Source organism: Otolemur garnettii, unplaced genomic scaffold, assembly GCF_000181295.1.
Source record: "Otolemur garnettii isolate 467f Iridium unplaced genomic scaffold, OtoGar3 scaffold00026, whole genome shotgun sequence".
Lineage (NCBI taxonomy): Eukaryota > Metazoa > Chordata > Mammalia > Primates > Galagidae > Otolemur > Otolemur garnettii.
The window spans coordinates 10,153,182-10,173,990 of NW_003852421.1; the positions used below are offsets into that span (position 1 = coordinate 10,153,182).

A 20,809-nucleotide genomic window follows, 5' to 3' on the forward strand; every position below is an offset into this window, starting at 1 on the left:
TTTTTTTTTTTTTTTGGTTGTAGTTTTCATTGCTGTTTGGCAGGCCAGGGCTGGGTTTAAACCCTCTAGCTCCAGTGTATGTGGCTGGCACCCTAGCTGCTGAGCCATTGACGCCAAGCCTAGACTTCATATTTTTTAAAGATAGGAGTCTCGCTATGTTGCCCAGGCTGGTCTTGAGTTCTTAGGATGAAGCAATCCTCTTGCTTCAACTTCTCAAACATGTGAAATTACAGATGCATACTATTGTACTTGGCATGGATGTCATTTTTGAAATAAAAACCAATTTATAATGTAATCAAAATAATATTTGCACTTGGTAGCAAATCAGATACATAGTATCTAAGGACATGGTTTTAGGTACATATCAGACATACAAAGTATAGCCTTCCTCCCCATTCTCTGTCACCCCTAGCGCCATTCCCAACCTCTTAACCAAAATGGGCATCATTTATATACCAACTTGAAAAGAATTCCATCATTTGACTTATAAAGGATTTCTGCTGTTTAAAGAGTTGAAATTTTAAACTCAGTAACATCTAATTTTTAAAGTAACATCCATAAAACCAATAAAACTTCCCAAATTAGGATGACTACTATTAAAAACAATCAGAAAATAAAGTGTTAGGAAGGGTACAGAGAAGTAGAGCCCTTGTGCATTGCTGGTGGGAATATCAACTGGTACAGCTTCTGAGGAGAGGAGTATGGCTGTTCTTCAAAAAATCAAACACAGACTTACCATATGATCTAGAGTTTCCACTTCTTGAGTATATAAGCAAAAAAACCTGAAAGCAGTGACTCAAATAGCTATGTTCAGAGCAGAATTATTCATGATTGCCAAGAGGTGAAAGCAACCCAAGTGTCTACAGAGGAATGGATACACAAAATGTGGTATATATCCATCCACACAACAGAGTATGATTCAGCCTTTAAAAGGAAGGAAATTCAGATACATGCTTCAGTGTGGACGAACCTTGAGAACATTAATTACACTAAGTGAAATCAGCTAATCACAGAGGACAAATACTGTAGGATTCAACGTATATGAGGTACCTAGAGTGGTCAAATTCACAGAGGCAGAAAGAAGAATGGAGGTTGGCAAGGGCTTCAGGGGAAGAAGGAATGAGTTATTTCATGTATACAGAGTTTCAGTCAGAGAAGATGAAAAAGTTCTGGAGACGGATGGTGGTGATGGTTATATAACAATGTAAAAACAGACAGGTATATTTAAAAAATTATTAAAATGGTAAATTTTATGTATACTTTGCCATAATTTTCTAAAATGCAAAGGAGCCTTATTATAAGACACCTTTAAGTATGTATAAAGAAAATTTTAAAAAAATCAGAAAAAGATGCATACAAAAAAAAAAAAAGAAAGATACCTTTAGGTAAGGAAAAATAGACACCCATCTTCTAAATAAGATTTTCACATTTTTAAACATGGGGAAACAACAATAAAAGAGCATACACAAAGCAAGGATGCCATCTGCTTATAGTTGTTAACATAAAACTAGTTTTTTCTAATTTGTTAAATATGCTAATTGCAAAATTATATGTAAATATTTGAAATAGGATAAAATAAAAATTAAAACTATAGAGATAAAAATTTTAATTATACAAAATACATAATAACTGTGTGTAATATCTAACAAATATAACAGTTTGTTAAACTCACTTTAATGTGAAAAGGAGATTAGGATTTCTTTCAAGTAAGCTTGGGTACAACTGTTGTGTTGTTTCAATGGCTTCTCCCATTCTTCCCGCTAACACCAATTTCTGAATTCCTATTCAGTAAAAGAAAGCAAAAGATCAATTTTTACAAGAGTAAAAACTTAAATACAGTGAATCTTCAGAAGAAAAAAAGAATTAGCAAAAGTTCTTAAATAAATTATTGTGATTGATTTCCATTTCTTTTTCTAATATCCATTAGGTAACTCCAGGAAAAATTTCAGACACACTAAAAAATTAGAAAAACAAGTACCTCCACAAACTGTAAAAAGAAAAATCACAAGCTAACGTATAAGTAATATAGTTAGAACATCTATAAGCAATGTCAAAGTTTCAAACACTAAGATTAAAAAGACTTTTTGAAGAAACATTAAAACATCCTATCAAATACAATGATCTCAGGACTAAAAAAAATGCTGGTCTTTAAATAAGATCTGAACTGCATTCATTGTGGGGCAGACAATTATTAAATAGGAAAATAAGCACACAAAATGAGTAAGCGATCATCTCTATTCAGTGATTGTCTCTGCTGAACAGAACTTAATAGTGAAAAGGCAAGCACATAATTAACTAAACCACAAAGTAATCAGTGCTATTACAGCAATTTGACCTATAAAAAGGCTTTTCATCCATTGATTTCATCCATCTGTTTTGTTTTCATCCTTGTATTCTTGTCAAATCATACCCATCCTGATGGACCCACTGCTTTAGGACGGCTAACTGTGGACCAGTTATAAACAGGTGCTATTGCTCTGGCCACACAGGCCAGTACTAGGACCTAAAATAACAAGTTTTTTTTGTGTGTTTTTTTTTTTTTTTTTGAGACAGAGCCTCAAGCTGTCCCCCTGGGTAGAGTGCCGTGGCATTACAGCTCACAGCAACCTCCAACTCCTGGGCTCAAGCGAAGTCTCCTGCCTCCGCCTCCCAAGTAGCTGGGACCACAGGCGCCCGCCACAATGCCCGGCTATTTTTTGGTTGCAGCTGTCATTGTTGCTTGGCAGGTCTGGGCTGGGGATTCGAACCCGCCACCTTAGGTGTATGTGGCTGGCGCCTTAGCCAGCTGAGCTATAGGCACCGAGCCAATAACAAGTATTTATGAACAATGTTATCTTCAATTTAAAAAAGATTTAAATTCAAAAATATTTATATTTCTTTCACATCTTATGTATTCAGGACTACGTTACTCAGAAAAAAAAAACCACTCATAAAACAAAGAAGAAACTTTTCACCCAATGTTTACTTCCTAAAAGCTTATGAAAACATTTTTTATTTTTAGAAGATGTGGTAAAGTCAGGCAGCGCCCGTAGCTCAGTGGGTAGGGTGCCGGCCACACACACCCAGGCTGGCGGGTTTGAACCCAGCCTGGGCCAGCTAAACAACAATGACAACTACAACCAAAATACAGCCGGGTGTTGTGGCGGGCGCCTGTAGTCCCTGCTACTTGGGAGGCTGAGGCAAGAGACTCACTTAAGCCCAAGAGTTTGAGGTTGCTGTGAGCTGCGATGCCACAGCACTCTACCCAGGGTGACAGCTTGAGGCTCTGTCTCAAAGAAAAGGTATGGTAAAGTCATTCCTAATAAAATCTTTCCCCAAATTCTCTTTCTGTAATTAATCTGACATAGTCCTATGCAAATTTTTAAAGCTAATATTCAAAAAATATCAGTGAAAATAAATTTCAGAAGCATCTACTTTAAATATTTAAGTTTTTTAATTTTAAAAAATTTCTAAAAATAAAGTAGCCAAACCTATAACCTGAAAATAAATGTTAACCATGCACCATTGTCCTTACTTTGTCTATTCTTAATGGAAGCTAATTCTTCTAGAACGGTCTGGTCTGTAGATCTGGCAAAGGCCTCTGCTGTGGCACAGTACCCATGGTGGACTAAATAAGATGAAACCATTCTTAAAAAGAAGAAACACACATCTTTTAGTCAGGAAAATACATGCTTCATTGTAATTTATACAAACAAGGTCTACACTAGTATTATAAAACGAACCTATTTACTTGAAACAGTAAGAAATATCAACTTTAAGTTGAAAAAAAATTTTGTCTTATTCATATAGTATTTCTAACAGGTAACTGCAAATGCTATGCTAAGACTACTCTCCCTAAAATAAATACTACTTGAGAATCATTAGTGACCCTTTCTTGCATCTCCATTACCCTCAGGTCCCTTTGTATTTATTTCCCATTCTATTATTCAATCCTAATAACCATAATTTCTATTTCATCTTTATCATATTATCCCAGAAGTATGTTATCATGTTGTAAAATAACATTTAAAAATAATGGATTAATTCTTTATGTTTGGAAACATAACCACTTTCATTACCCACCCGTTAAATGAGATGGGTTCACAAAGTATAGAAAAAACACTAAGGTGAAGCCAGAGAATCTTTCAGAACAAAGTCTATATGAGTACTACTAATAAAAGGAGGAATCAGCCTGCTAATCTAAATTCATTACTCTGGTTTTATACAGAAAATTACTCAAATATGATTTACATGAAGTGACACTCTTCAAAAAGAATAGGTTTATTTCTTAAAAAGCTACCAAGTTGTCAAAATACATATTTACATCTACCCACAACATGTAGTTAGAAAAATTGGTGACCAAGCATTATTAACAAATAACTGATAGCTCCAAACAAAAAACTCTTAAACCTGCCTGACCCTACTAAGGCCAGTGAGAAAATGGTGGGAAGCAGTGGTTTACCGGGGGGGGGGGGACACTCAGGGAAAAACGGAAGAGAAGGTGGGAGGACCTCTAAAAAACAGACTTTCATCTTATTTTATCTAATTGTACAAATTAAGGGGGAGAAGACTTTTAGGATGGACTTCCTAGGAGGTCCTGGTGAGTCATTTCAATTTTCTCAAGAATTGGGTAGGAGAATCCTGGTTATAGGTTAAATGTTCCCTTTACTACTATCTTGCTGTGATACTCAGTGGCAACCATCTTCAGAGCCTTAAAAGAAAGCTCCCCCATCTTATCTCCCAGATCATAGGGACTACGGGATTGTGAGTTGGGGGTGTCTATTCTCTAACTTCATGGAACAAAGAAACTGGTATCAAAGCTCTGTAACATATATAATAGATCTAGGGAAGAAGCTTGCTTTCAGAGTCATCATCATGTCTCCTAATTATAATATCCTCCAAAAAAATATCCAAAAATGTGGATGGTGGTGGAGGTCCCCCTCACATTTGTAAATCTTAGCACTCTGGGAGGCTGAAGTGGGTGGACTGCTTGAGCTCAAGGATTCAAGAGTAGCTAGGCAAGAGTGGAATCCATCTCTACTAAAAACAGAAAAACTAGCTAGGTGTGGTAGTACACGCCTATAGTCCCAGCTACTTGGGAGACTAAGACAAGAGGATATCTTGGGCCCAAGAGTTTGAGGTTGCTATGAGCTATGATGATACCATGGCACTCAACCCAGGTCAACAAAATGAGACTCTGTCTCAAAAAAAAAAAAAAAAAGAAGAAGAAGAAGAAGAAAGTTCAAAGCAATTTAAGGACATTTAAGATAAAATGAGATAGTATCTGAAAGTTTTTGCTATTTTCTTGGCCTTGATTATAATAGCAAAGATGACTTTTAAAATTTAACAGTGTCTGTGTAATTTTTAAGTCTATGCTACCATTTGAAGTCTGTGCCATTATTTAGTACTAATGACATCCAGGTGCGTCATTGCTAGCCGTTTAGCAAAAGTAGAGTCTAAAAAGTTGACTGTCATTGGAAATATATTTTCCTGCTAACTACTTACTTTTTTTTTAAAGCTCCCTAATAAAACAGATTGAAATTTTTTGACAAAGAAGAAATTGTGATGATTTCATTTTATGGTACCTTTCATTTGACACCCATTTTCTGCAATGCTACTGGCCTTCCTCTACCAAGGTTACAAATGAATCCTAATTATGCTACTTTTAAGAATCCTAACTCCATATTTACTGCTCTTTGATCTTCATTCCCTTTCTCTTTTCTTACCTTTCTAATAACAGCATATACAAGTCAAGCATTAACATTAACTAGTAAGTTTTATTTTTTTTTTTAATCTCTTAAGATGGAAGCTTTTGCTCAAATTTTCCTGTTTAAAACAGAAGTAGTTATAGTATCCCTGGATCTCAATGCTAAAAAGTAATTATTTAGCAAAAAGAAGATTCTTTAATAGTAACCAAAAATAACTAATATTATTCTTACACAGTGACCCAAACAGTGGAAAAACTTAGCCAAATCCTGAAATGCAAAATGTTACTTCTATATCCCAATACATTTTGATGCTTACTCTCACAAGCCAAAATTCTTTCTACTCATAAATATCTGAACTACTGCTGAATGATACAGCCAAGATCATGTCCAAACCCCACACATTCTGATTATAAAATCTAGATTATCTCTTTAAATGTATCTTGGGCATCAACATTATTAAAAGTTGAATTGTATAACCACAGAAATCATTAAATCCTATCACTAAGAATAGGCTAGGTAACCCAACATCACTTTATCTAATCCACCAAATTAAGTCACACTGAAATATAATTCTGTATGTGTATCATCAATCAATTATTTTTGTTTAAATTACTTTGAGAATAAAATATCAATAATACAATAATTATTATGATATAAATCAACAGATTAAACAGCTTCTATGAATACCAAAAGAATAAATGTCTTATAAAAAAGATTTCTGAATAATGTCAATTCAAATTTCTTCACTCTTACTTTTGTATCATGGTCTGCCATTCTCCTTCACGATCTCCAATTGGAAATCGGTCTATCTGTGCCTGTATTTTGGTTCTCCACTCTCGCATATAGTCTTCTATATCAAAAACGAAAGGATGCTGCCCAAAATTGGCATCAACCACTTCTCCTGGTGTCTGAAGCCCCACAGTAGGATACAAATTTGGCTGTAAGACAACATATTTCATCACCTATCCATTTTAAGTTAAGACTTACTTATTCTTTTAATGCTACCATTAAAACACTGTAACTACAAATTTATTTAATGACATTTAAAATCCTGACCAAAATATTAGTAAGAGAAGATGAAAATAAATGACCTACAATGTTCTATGTTAGATAAAAAAAAGTCATTTCCTGTGATTTAGTCAAGAGAAAACCAAAACAACCTAAGACAATTATTTTTTCAGCAGCAACAATGAATTATACCACATGGCATCATACTTCGGATATATAAAGATGTAATTCTTGCTCTTAAGATTATGTTACATAGTAGTTATAGAAATATTCAAATATAAACATATAACTCAGGTTTATCTCTTATTTCATATTTACTACATAGCAAACTCCATGTTAAAGCTAGTTACCGTAAAAGTACAACCCTCACTAGGCATGTACTATTTTAAATTTACTATTTTCATTTACCTGTCCAGTTGGGACACCTGACTTTACAAAGGGAAGGTGATAAAAATTTAAAACTATAAGCAAAATATAGTGCCATTAAGAGTTGAGATTTTCTATATAAAAACAAAAACTCAAATGTACATATTTCAAAGGAGGGATATGAAGATTCTAACTCAGAAATGTATTGAGATATCCTCCAGAATTTCAAAGTTTAACAATCAAGTGTAAAAAAAGATGGTAGTAAAGTATACAAAAAAATGCAGAAGTCCTTCTTTTTCTCTATCACTAATTATAACAGTTGTTACATCAAAAGGGAGAATGAGTTTCTGAATGTCTACTGAATACCAAGCTTTAATCTTAATACTCCTGTATAGTTAACTATTATTTCTGTAACAAAGATACAGAAATTGAGGATTTGAGATTAAATAACTTGCTCATGGTTGTTTTGCTAACAAGTGGCAGAGATGGAATTAGTCCAAAGGTTTCTCTGACACCTAATCCAAGGATCAATTTTTCTTCCTGTAACTCCAAATCCTACCACATCTTCAATTTATGTATGTATGGCTTATTTTTTTTCTTTATTATTATCATAAACATTTTCAGTATAAAAGAAGGTAAGGAGGGTGGCGCCTGTGGCTCAAAGGAGTAGGGCGCCAGCCCCATATGCCGGAGGTGGTGGGTTCAAACCCAGCCCCGGCCAATGACTGCAAAAAAAAAAAAAAAAAAGAAAGAAAAGAAAAGAAAGTAAAGATAATGATTATAATTTGTGTGTGAATGTAAGATATTAAACAAATATCATAGCAAAAAGCCAAGGGGATGTATTTTTAAACAACTCCTCAATCAAGCAAGAAAAATCAGAAACAAGAACTTATGTCAAAATATCAGGAAATATAAAGTACTACTAGAATATGAAAATAAATGGTTAAATTAAAGTATGCCGAAGTACTGGTTCTTACTGATTAATACAAGTTCATAGAATTTCAGGTCCCAAACAGAATTTTAATCCCCAAACATTGTACACCATTCTCATTTCACCAATGAGAAGAGTATGGAGATCTGAATACACTAAGGACATACTATTAAAGCACATAGCTTGGTAATGGTATCATATAAAGGAAAAACCTCATGTCTCTAAAGCAAAGTACAGTATTCTTTGCTTTAAAATCCACTGCAGATTTATGAGATATTTTAAAAGTATATGAAGCCAAAGACAAAGAAATCAGCAGAGTGAAAGGAAATTCTATTTACTGATGTTCAAGATTGTCCAAATAAAGATCCTTTTAAAATGATTTGCCAATCTAAATTCCCTTACGAATTTAGAAAAATAATTGTATCAACACTTAAAAAGACAATCAGCATTCATAAATTTCTGGTAAAAATGTTCCATAAAAGTTTAAAACTCCCTTATGACAAAAATGTCAAAAACAAATGAACTTTCTACAAAAAACAATCTTCCACACATATGATAAAGAATCAGTATTCCAAATGTATAAAATATCCTCACAATACAGGAAGACAGAAATTACCAGTTCAAATTCTCAAAAATGGCAATAGGTATGTAGGCAATTTACAGGAAAAAATACAAAATTATTACTCTTTAGAATGTAATGTAAAAACAAGATCTTTTTGTTGTTGCAGATTAGATTAAGATTTTAAAAACTGAGAATACCCAATGTTGATGAAAATAAACATTCTCATCCACAGAAGTATAACCTACATAACTTTTTAAGAAAGAAATCTAGAAAAGCCTATTAAAATTGACAGAGTAATTTCATTTCTAAGAGTTTTATTCTACAGAAAAGTAAACATGTACAAAGACACATGTTCTGCAGCATTATCTGTCACCCTGGGTAGCTGCTGAAGTGTCACAGCTCATAGCAACCTCACAGTCTTGAACTCAAGCAATCCTCTTGGCTCGGCTTCCTGAGTAGCTGGGACTACAGGCGCCCACTATGAAGCTTAGCTAATTTTTCTATTTTTAGTGGAGATGAGGTCTCACTCTTGCTGAAGCTGGTCTCAAACTCCTGAGTTTAAGTGCTCCACCAGGCGTGGCCTCCCAGAGTGCTAGGATTACAGGCATGAGCCACTGAGCCTGGACAATTTTTTTAATATCTAGATAGTAGGTATCATATAAAGCATGCATCAAATCTCAAAAGCCAATGATACGATATACCATTATTTTATGATCTAAGAAAAAGCACTGCGAATTAAACTGATAGGTCATAGATTCCAAAATAGATTCCCATTTCAGAAATATTAAAATATGAAAAAATTTGCATTTTAGTTAGAATTGATAAATTGCAGCAGTATACTGCAAAGAGGCAAAAAGAACAGAATAAAAAATGTATGGACACAGAAAGATATCCTATATACATCACTAAATGAAAAGAGCAAACTGTAGAATAATGTACATACTATTGCCCCATCTTCTGTGTAAATATTTAAATAATGATCATACTGGCTTACATGTGTTTACAAGGGTCTAGAACAGTGGTTCTCAACCTGTGGGTCACGACCCACAGAAACTGTATTAAAGGGTAAGGAAGGTTGAGAACCACTGGTCTGGAAGAATATGTACTCAAGTTAAAATAGTCAGCAGAGCTAAAGCTGCTAGGATTATGAACTTTTTTATATACAGTTTAGTAGTTATAAACATTTTTCTCATTTAAATATGTGACACTATAAACATCTGTAATAAGAGGTAGGTTAAAAAAACTTTAAAGTACTATCAAGTCAGTTTGAGCTCACTAAAAAGTAATTACAATTGGTGTACCATTTACTCAATCTTAAAACTGGAATATTTGGTGGAAGAAGATTAAGGACACATTCCTTAACTTGCTAGACTATAGATTTTAGAAACCAACAGCTTTTTAAAGCATACAAACCAATGAGTTTTAGTATATTCACAGAAATGTGCAAATATCTTATCTCATTTTATAACATTTCCATCACCCGAAAGAGAAACAGTACCCACTAGAAACTATTCCTCATTCCCTCAATCCCCCTAACCCCTGGGCAAACCACTAATACACTTTTTGACTCTACAGAATAATTTACCCATTTTGGGTACAGAATAATTTGCCCATTTGGGTACTGTATAAATGGAATTATACAATATGTGGTCTTCTGTGCCTTCTTCAATTTAACATGTTTTCAAGATTCATCTGTGTGGCAGCACATATCTCGATTATAGATTTATAGGAAACATTTTCCAGGAATATATTTCTAAATATAAAAAAATTACTCCTGCCTATGTAGAATTAGCCAGAACTAACAATATTCTCTTTATGAAAAAGAACAGAAAAACAGATCTTACTTCTATTAAATTGTGAAAGATAAAGATATCAAATATTTTCTTTCTTTTTTTGGAGACAGAGCCTCAAGCTGTCCCCCTGGGCAGAGTGCCGTGGCATTACAGCTCACAGCAACCTCCAACTCCTGGGCTCAAGCGAGTCTCCTGCCTCCACCTCCCAAGTAGCTGGGACCACAGGCGCCCGCCACAACGCCCGGCTATTTTTTTGATTGCAGCCGTCATTGTTGTTTGGCGGGTCTGGGCTGGGGATTCGAACCCGCCACCTTAGGTGTACGTGGCTGGCGCCTTAGCCGGTTGAGCTATAGGCGCCGAGCCTATCAAATATTTTCAACCTAGAAATTGCTCAATAACATAGCTTGTTCTACAAGTATTATATTTAAAAGATTTCCTCTAATGAAATTAAAGCAAAAAATGTACCCGTAAGAAGTAGATTGCAAGTCAGCATCTAGAACTGGAAAGTAGCATCACTTCAAACAAGAATGCCTAGTATAACACAAGGAATATATAACTCAATCTCAAACTGCATTAGTTGGTTTAGAGTTAAAGCCATTTCTCAAACTGGTGAGGTGAGCTGGGAAGACTATTTTGAAAAAAAATCTAGATTTTTCAGAGCTGTATAAACACCCCATGTACTGTAACAGGTGCAATATAGTCCAGGTAAACTGGTTTTTCTGCACATACACTCTCTCCCACAATTCAGTGGTATAACTAGCTAGTGGAGGTCACAGGTCCAGAACATATAAACACTTCCTTTAGACTTTTTCCATCTTCTTTAATTGGAGAATTGGTATGTAGGCATGTGGACGTCTTGAAAGATTTATAGTCTCAAAAATGAAAAACTCTTAGAAGCACTATATTTAAAATAAGTCTACAAACACTACCGTACCTACTGTTGCAACAAAGGTGCACATCATTGGTTTACTTATAAATGAGAGGGAAAACCATAATGGGTAACTCAAAACTGAGACAAAAAACAGAAGGCAGCACAAAAGTCCACATGTCTAAAACCAATCAAGCCTTTTCCAAATGATCACCACTCTATCAACAAGAAATAAAAGGTAACAAAAAACTTCACTCTGACAAGTTGATTTTACACACTTACTGCCACTAAAAGCAAGAAAAACACGGCCACTAAGCCTTTTAAATAACTCCAAATAAAACTTAAAGTATTCTTACCAGAGCCTCTCAACAGTTAAGGACCACATCAACTCACCCACTGAACCTGCACCTACACACTCTCCTGCCTGCCTGTTGCCACAATGCTCTTCTCCAAAGCCCATCCCCCTCCACTTATGCACTTGCCTACCTCTCTCTATATTACAGATTTTTTTTTCTTTTTGCTTGCTGGGGAATCTATCAGCAAACATGTATCTTGCTAAATCTCCTAATTTAGATTTTTTTTTATTGCCTTCACTTTCATCCCCAACTACTATTCCATTTCTTTACTCCATATGTGGCCAAAGTCTTCTAGAATTGTCTAGTCTATAATGCCCCTCTTCTTTTTTTCTCTTAAATCCATTCCAATCAGGATTTCTCCATCACTCTGCTGAAATTTTCTTGTCAAGTTTACCAGTGCCCTCCACTCCACTAACTACAATAGTCGATTCTTGGTCCTAACTTTCTGTGATGTGTCACTAGCATTTGATACCACTGCTCACTCCTTGCTCCTCAATGTATTTCTTCACTAGCCTTTCATGACATCCAATTCTTGGTTTTCCCCCTTACTTCACTGATTGTTCCCTCCCAATTCCCTTTGCTGGTTCTTCCTTTACTCCCAAATTTAGCAAGCCCTAGAACTCAAACCTTCGTCCTCCTCTATTTCCTGTCTATACACAATCCCTTGTTGATTCAGACCAGTCTCCTGACTTTAACACTCAAGCGGTAATGACTCCCAAATGTTCACCTCTAACCCAGCTCTCTCTTGCATTCAAGGCTTACATATCCAACTGCATACTAGACAACTTTTGCCCAAAATTGAACTACTTACTCCTCCCTCAAACTTGCCTGCTCCGTATCAGTAAGTGACATCTCCATTCTTTCAACTCCTGAGGCCAGAAATCTTAAGTCAGGAGCTCTTTCTCACATTTTCACACCCAATGCATTAGTAAATTCTCATTGCTCAGGACGATTTTTAGAAGAATCTTATTTATTTTTATTATCTTATTTTTCCACTTAACTCTTCAATCTGTTTAGAACTTACTTTGACATAAAATATAAGATAAAACCCTATGTATTTTTTCAAAAAATATTCCATTACAGCTTATTAAATAATGCTTCTTGGTGAGCAATTCTGATCTGCAGACTCCAAACTTTCCTTTGGCTTAAAGTTATTTTCTATTATAACTTTGATTTCTTCAATATTTTTTCAAGGATTTTCTTAAGGAATATCAACGAATCTATTTATTGATTTGGTGTCTACTCTCTGACTCTGAATCTTCCATCATCTCTCTCAAATCATCTCTGAAACTAGAATGCACTGATGGCACCTAACAATCAGTACTGGTCAGGCAGCTATCATGATACAGGTGTCACTGCCTATACAGGTGTGAATCTGTTAAAGAATGAGCTCAAAAACTACAGACCAATTATCATTTATGAATTTCAACACAAAAATAATAAAATCTGAGCAAACAGAATACAGCTACAAATTAAAAAATTTATACACTGTGATAAGGTAGGCTTTATCCCAGGGATACAAAGCTTGTTTAACATAAGCAAATCTATAAATGTTAATTCACTGTATAATAGGAGCAAAAACAAAGATAATATGATCCTTTCAATAGATACAGAAAAAGCATTTAACCAAATAAGTGATCACAGCATCCTTTTCTAATAAGATCACTTAAGTAAATAGGCATAGATGGGTCATTTCTTAAACTGATAGAAGCCACAAACCCAAAGCCAACATCATACTGAATGGAGTAAAAGTGAAAGCATTTCCACTTAGAACTGGAACCAGATAAGGATGAACTGCCACTGCTATTCAACACAGGGCTAGAAGTCCTAGCCAATGTGATCAGGCAAGAGAAGGATATCCAAGGGTATTCAAAAGGGGGCACAGGCGGTCAAACTTTCACTCTTTGCTAATGATATGAGCTTATACTTAGAAAACCCCAGGGACTTAATCACGAGACTCCTGGAAGAAGTATGTATGGTAATGTCTCAGGATATAAAATCAATGTCCCCACATCAGTAGCCTTATATACACCAACAACAGTCTAGCTGAGAATCAAATCAAAGACACAATTTCCTTCACAGTAGCTTCAAAGAAAATGAAATGTCTGGGAATATACCTCACCAAGGATGTGAAGGATCTATACAGAAAGAACTACAAAACCCTGAGAAAAGGAACTGAAGAAGACGTTAACAAATGGAAAAACATATCACACTCACAGCTGGGAAGAATCAACATTGTCAAACTGTCTATACTGCCCAGAGCGATCTATAGATTTAATGCAATCCCTGTTAAAACACCACTGTCATACTTTTAAGAACTTGAAAAAATAGTACTTTCTTCCATATGGAACCAGAAAAAATTCCAAATAGCCAACGCAATTCTAAGAAATAAAAACAAATGTGGAGGCATCACATTACTAGACTTCAGGTTATACTACAACCTTTTGATCTAGTGAACAAAACAGCATGGTACTGGCACAAAAATAGGACATAATCTATGGAACAGAATAGAAAACCTAGGGATGAAACCAGCCTCGTATTGCCATGTGATCTTTGATAAACCAAACCAAAGCATACACTGGGGAAAAGAATCCCTATTTAATAAATGGTATTGACAGAACTGGTTAATCACACATAAAAGACTGAAATCTGTACCTCTCATCACTTACAGAAATTGATTCACAATGGATAAAAGATTTAAATCTAAAATACAAAATGGTAAAAACTCTAGAAGAAAGTGTGGAAAAAACTATTTTTTTATTTTTTTAAACTCTTGATGACATCAGTCTGGGAAAAGATTTCATGAAGACGACCCCACTGACAATTATAGCAACAATAAAAATAAATAAACAGAACCTGATTGAGCGAAAAAGCTTCTGCACAGCTAAGGACACAACAATTAAAGCAAAAAAATGGCCTTCAGAATGGAAGAAGATATCTGCATGTTACAAATCTGACAAAGGGCTAACAACCAGAATATACAGAGAACTCAAACTAATCAACAAGAAAAGAGGCAACAATCCCATTTATCATTGGGCAAGAGACATGGATAGAACCTTCTCCCAAGATCCCAAGCAGACAGATGACTGGCCAACAAACACATGAAAAAATGCTCATGGCAGGGGCAGTGTCTCACACATGTAATCTTAGCACTCTGGCCAGCCAAAGCAGGTGGATAACCCGAGCTCAGGAGTTTAAGACCAGCCTGAGCTAGAATAAGACCCCCTTCTCTAAAAACAGCCAGGCGTTGTGGCAGGTGCCTGTAGTCCCAGCTACTTGGGAGGCTGAGGCAAGAGAATCGCTTGAGCCCAAGAGTTTGATGTTGCTGTGAGCTATGATGCCACAGCACTCAACCCCAGGGAGACTAAGTGAGATTGTCTCCAAAAAAAAAAGCTCATTGTCCTTAATCATGAGAGAAATTCAAATCATAATCACCTTGAGATATCATCTAACCCCAGTGAGAATAGCCCACATCATAAAGTCCCAAAGCTACAGATGCTGGCGTGGATAGAGAGAGAAAGGAACACTGTTGGTGGGGTTGCAAACTAATACAGCCTCTTGGGAAAGAAGTATGGAGAATCCTCAAAGAACTCAAAACAGAACTTCCATTTGATACCACAATCCCATTACCAGGTATCTACTCAGAAGAAAAAAAGGATTTTACCATAAGGACATGTGCTCTAGAATGTTTACCATAGCTTAATTCACGGTCACCAAGATGTGGAAACAACCCAAGTGCCCATCAACTCACAAATGGATAAATAAACTAAGGTATATGTATGCCATGGAATACTATTTAGCCAAAAAGAAAGATGCAGATTTTACAACTTTTGTATTTATCTGGATGGATTTGGAGAACATCCTCCTAAATAAGTATCATAAGAATGGAAAAGCAAGCACCTATGTACTCTGAAACTAGTAATTTCATCTCATGAAACTAGTAGATGAATAACTAGAGGCCTACATAAGGAAGAAACTCAATTTAATTCAAGAAATGGGGGGAGGAAAAGGGTTTGGTAAGCTCTAGCCTAACAGGCACATGTAGGGGATACATGGCACACCAGTAACCTCATCATACGTACCTTTATAAACAAAAAAAGAAAATGAGCTCCGAAAGGAATGTCAAAGTTCTGGCTGTTGCCAGAAAACTTTTGGTTAATATAACCTTCTGGTACTATTTAAAATGACAACATTTAACCGTGCACTGACAGCATTAAACTATGAACAATGTGATCAGCAGCCTGGAAGAGAACATTTAAGAAATGTTCTTGATGTTACTGATGAAGAAAACATCACGTTAAAAAACACAGACACCAACTCTAAAAAAGTGATTTAAAAGGCTGGACTCTGAACACAAACAAGTTCTGATAATGCCTTGCTCATCTCATTCATCCTTTGTAGATGTGCAACAAGAGCTATGGATTACAAATCCATGTTTAAATAACCCTACAAGATCATTCAGTAAATATAAAACAACAAATTCTAAGTGATAAGGAAGCACTGTGTCCTAGTTTGTTAGGTTTTTCCCCCCATTGCTATCTCATATGATGCATTTTACAACGGACAGTGTCTTAGATGTGGTAAATAAGATACCTAGAATCAAACCTCTACTGATGAGTGTCACTGTCAGACCTCACCAGTCTCCTTGGAGGTCCCCTTACAACTACCCTTACTTCTCTCTATAGTCTATTTTTCAACCCAGCAGAGGGATCCTATAAAAACTGAAGCCGTATCATTACGGCTAAAACCCTGCAATGTCTCTGTATTTCAGGCAGTGAACGCTCCAGTCCTTCTAGGTGATCTAGCTCACCCCTTCTGCATCATGATCTCTTGCCTCACCTCCCACCATGCACGCTCTGCCTTACTTACTCCTCTTTACCACACACCTCACATTCTTCAAACAAGCCAGGTGTGCATCTCTCCCTAAGCTTTTCCTGAGATTAGTTTTTTCCCTCAGCACCTTTTCTCTAACTTTCTTCTGCCTGGAACACTCTTGCCCTTGCGGGCATAACCAGTAACCTCATCATATGTACCTTTATACATACGATGTATAATGTACTCCCCCAATCTTTCAAATGTCTTTGCTCAGTTCTCATGTTCAGCAGATGTAAGCACCTTGCACAACCCTGTATCCACCTTTGGTACTCCCAGCTCTATTTTTTCCTTTTTTCCCAAGTACTTAATATCTTTAAATATGTTATAATTTACTTATTTTTTCATGTATTACTTGTTCTCTAAAGTCCTTAGCCTGAATACTGTAAACTCCAAGAGGACAGAGACCTTTACTACCCGTTTTGTTGAACCATGTATTTCCCAAGCACAGAACCTGCCACATGATAGGCCTCAATATAGCCTGGATGAATAAATGATTAGAACTGCTGTACAGCTCTTTGCTGAAAAGTCCAAAGACATCGAAGAAACACATTTTGAATGACTGCATGGTAACATTAAAAACTACGTTTTAAGTAATCAGTTCTGACATATTTTCCTTTGTGCAACAGATCCAGTGCAATGTGGAGCTTAATTCTGAAGCTACTCAGGGTATCTCGAGAAAGGACCTCTATTCTCTGTATGGCATATAAGCTTAATAAATATCAATAACACTGCATCCTAAACTTTCTAAACGTGCTTATTACCAGTTTCTTTACATGATTTCCTTTACTTAACAATGCAAAACTGCTTTTAAAAAATGTCTTACCGGTAAGTCGGTGAAAGCAATACCTAAAAAAAAAAAAAAGAAAAAAAACAGAAAAAAAAGTGGCATTAGAAGCTATTTTTCAAAGGCAGACTATAATTATAAGCTGAATTTCTAACTAAAAAGAAGGAAAAGAGTAACAAAGGAAGAAAAGGAAAAATATAAAAATACAGGATTAATTTTTTTTATATAACACTAACATTTATGTCTGACTGCTGTCCCAATCTTCAAGATTGCCAACCTAGTTTTTCATACACAAATCTTATTTCTGGGATGTTGCCATTGTCTCCAGGATTTTTGAAATGCTTTTAGATACATCTCCAAAGCCACATTAGGAACTACATAAGAAAACTGGCTGCAAAATAGTCACATTTGACTTTTTACCCCCAAGCTGCATTATTCAGCCTCAGCACTTAATCTTCTTCATTTAGATTTAACTTTTAAATAATGTTGAGTAAAAGGAAAGGAGTTTTTCTACAATCAAAGATAAAAGAAAATACAGTGTTTCTGCTTCTTTAAAAAACTGATTTTTTAAAAGTATATTCCTTAAGAAAATACATTCTCAAATCATTTTTTTCTTTTTTTTTTCAAACAGAGTCTCATTCTGTTGCCCAGGCTAGAGTGTCATGGTGCCAGCCTATCTCACAGCAACCTCAAACTCCTGGGTTCAAGTGATCCTTCTATTTTTAGTACAGACTAGCAGTTCTCAACCTGTGCGTTCTGACCCACAGGAACTGTATTAAAGGGTTGTGGCATGAGAAAGGTTGAGAACCACTGGCATAGACAGATGTTGCTCTTGTTCAGGCTGGTCTCAAACTACTGAGCTCAAGAGATCTTCCTGCCTCGGTCTTCGAGAGTATTAGGATTACAGGCATGAGCCACGGCACATGGCCCTTGAATGACTTTTGACTACTCTAGAAAAAAATTAATTCTTCCTTCAAAGGAGAAAAATTTACACAATTGAGAATTTCTCTTGAATACCCTTTAACGGTAATTTCAACAGTCTTGTTCTAAATACAATTGGACAATGGCAATATCATTGGAATATCTACTGGCATAACAAAGTCACAATTTAAAAATCTCCGTTCAAATATTCAAATATATGGCTCGGCACCTATAGCTCAACTGGCTAAGGCGCCAGCCACGTACACCTAAGGTGGCGGGTTCGAATCCAGCCCAGACCCGCCAAACAACAATGACGGCTGCAACCAAAAAATAGCCGGGCGTTGTGGCGGGCGCCTGTGGTCCCAGCTACTTGGGAGGTGGAGGCAGGAGACTCGCTTGAGCCCAGGAGTTGGAGGTTGCTGTGAGCTGTAATGCCACGGCACTCTACCCAGGGGGACAGCTTGAGGCTCTGTCTCAAAAACAAACAAACAAACAAAAAAAAACAACAAATATTCAAATATATTAGTTAGCTGAAAATGATACAATAAATAAACCAAGATTTCTGTAGGACTTCATCGATACATTTAAATAGAATAATGGGAGAGCAGCCAAGTTGATGAGAATTAATCTCAATTGTTCCAGTCTAAACACATATTAAAACAAAGCAAAAAGCCAATCCAGCACTAGTACCTCTACAGTCTTGTTCAATATCAAAAAATGAGGACATTTCCAATTACTTTAAAGTCTCTTCCCAATTGACATTCTATAACTCGATGATTGTGCTGTGTGAACAGAACACACACTATCCAACTCTATTTATTTATTTATTATTATTATTTTTTTTTTTTTGAGACGGAGCCTCAAGGTATCCCCCTGGGTAGAGTGCCATGGCATCACACTCACAGCAACCTCCAACTCCTGGGCTCAAGCGAGCCTCCTGCCTCAGCCTCCCAAGTAGCTGGGACCACAGGCGCCCGCCACAACGCCTGGCCATTTTTTTTTTGATTGCAGCCATCATTGTTGTTTGGAGGGCCTGGGCTGGGGATTCGAACCAGCCACCTTAGGTGTATGTGGCTGGCGCCTTAGCCACTTGGCCACAGGCGCCGAGCCACCAACTCTATTTATTAAAACAATAAAATTAAAAGGAAAGCTGAACAGCAATTTTTTTTTTTTTTTTTTGAGACAGAGTCTCACTATGTTGCCCTCGCTAGAATGCAATGGTATCTATCCACAGTAACCTCAAACTCTTGGGCTCAAGTGATCCTCATCTCAGCCTTCCGAGGCTTGGGACTACCAGCTCCAGGCACTATTCCTGGCTATTTTGAGAGACCTAGTCTCATTCTTGCTTAGGCCAGTCTCAAACTCCTGAGCTAAAGCAATCTGCCCACCTCAGCCCCCCAGAGTACTAAAGATTACAGGCATGAGTCACCACACCTGGCCATGGACGTGAATATTATACCCTTTTTTTTAAGACAGGGTCTTGTTCTTTCTCCCAGGCTAGAGTTCAGTGGCATCATCATAGCTCAATGCAACCTCAAACTCCTGGGCTCAAGTAAGCTTCCTGCTTCAGCTTCCCAAATAGCTGGGACTACAGGCACACGCCACCACATCCAACTAATTTTTCTACTTTTTGTAGAGATTGATGGGGGGGTCGCATTCCTGCTCAGGCTGATCTTGAACTCTTGGCCTCAAGTGATCCTTCCGCCTTGGTCTCACAAAGTGCTAGGATTACAGGTGTGAGCCACTGTGCCTGGCCAAATCCTGTAACTTTTAAAAATAAATGTGTAAAAATAATGCTTTGTAATTAGGAAAGCCCTTTTTATGACTTTTAAAAACTAGTAAATTTTAAGAGCTTGATATAGTAGCTCCAGTTTGTAATCTCAGCACTTTTGGAGGATAAGGTGGAAGGATCACTTGAGCCCATGAGTTTGAGATCAGCCTGCACAATATAGTGAAACTCTGTCTCTACAAAAATATTTAAAAATTTTAGCCTGGTTTAATGGGACGTGACTGTAGTCCCAGCTACTTGGGAGGCTGAGGCAGGAGGATTGCTTGGAAGCCAGGAGTTCAAGGTGACATAAACTATGATTACACCACTGCACTCTAGCCTGGCCAACAGAGTGAGGCCCTGACTGGAAAAAAAAAAATTCAGGAGATTATAAAGAATACAGGAAATAATAGAGAATAAAGAAAATATTTTAATGAACTATACATATTTTATCATTTTCATAAAATTGGCTAGTCAAATGTTTTCCTCAAAGATGTCTATTTATAATAAAGACTGTCAAAACTTATATTGTTTTAGCAAAAATCCTATTGTCAGTAATTACTGAAATTCTCACTCTACCAGAAACTCTAATGAAAAATCTAAATTAATTCCACAGATTAACATTTTAGAACACTGGCAAATACTGCTACCTATCTGTACGTGTTCAGACTAGAAAAAGATGCCCCTTTATAATAGATTAGTCTATTTAAATTTCACAGAGAATATAATTTCCAATATTTACAATTTGTTATGAGGCTTTGTAAAAAGTAATCTTCAATTGATGACTAATATTCAATAAAACAAAGTCAAGAATTCTCAAATTAATTTAATATATACTGAATATATACTGAAATGTTTTCTCCCATATTTTCTCAAATAAAAATCTTTCC

The 20,809-nt window shown here is 36.2% G+C and overlaps 1 protein-coding gene across 2 annotated transcripts in view; it reads right to left on the bottom strand.

Annotated features, from left to right (window-relative positions):
- The window catches only part of RANBP9 (RAN binding protein 9), a 92,266-nt gene that overhangs the window by 19,019 nt on the left and 52,438 nt on the right, over positions 1–20,809 (bottom strand). For both annotated transcript variants that reach the window (XM_023512274.1, XM_023512275.1), the window contains exons 5-8: positions 17,270–17,292; positions 6,441–6,625; positions 3,515–3,627; positions 1,673–1,781 (exon numbers count right to left, since the gene is read on the bottom strand). In XM_023512274.1, coding sequence (XP_023368042.1) covers positions 1,673–1,781; positions 3,515–3,627; positions 6,441–6,625; positions 17,270–17,292 — 430 coding nt within the window. The remainder of the gene's footprint in view (positions 1–1,672; positions 1,782–3,514; positions 3,628–6,440; positions 6,626–17,269; positions 17,293–20,809) is intronic.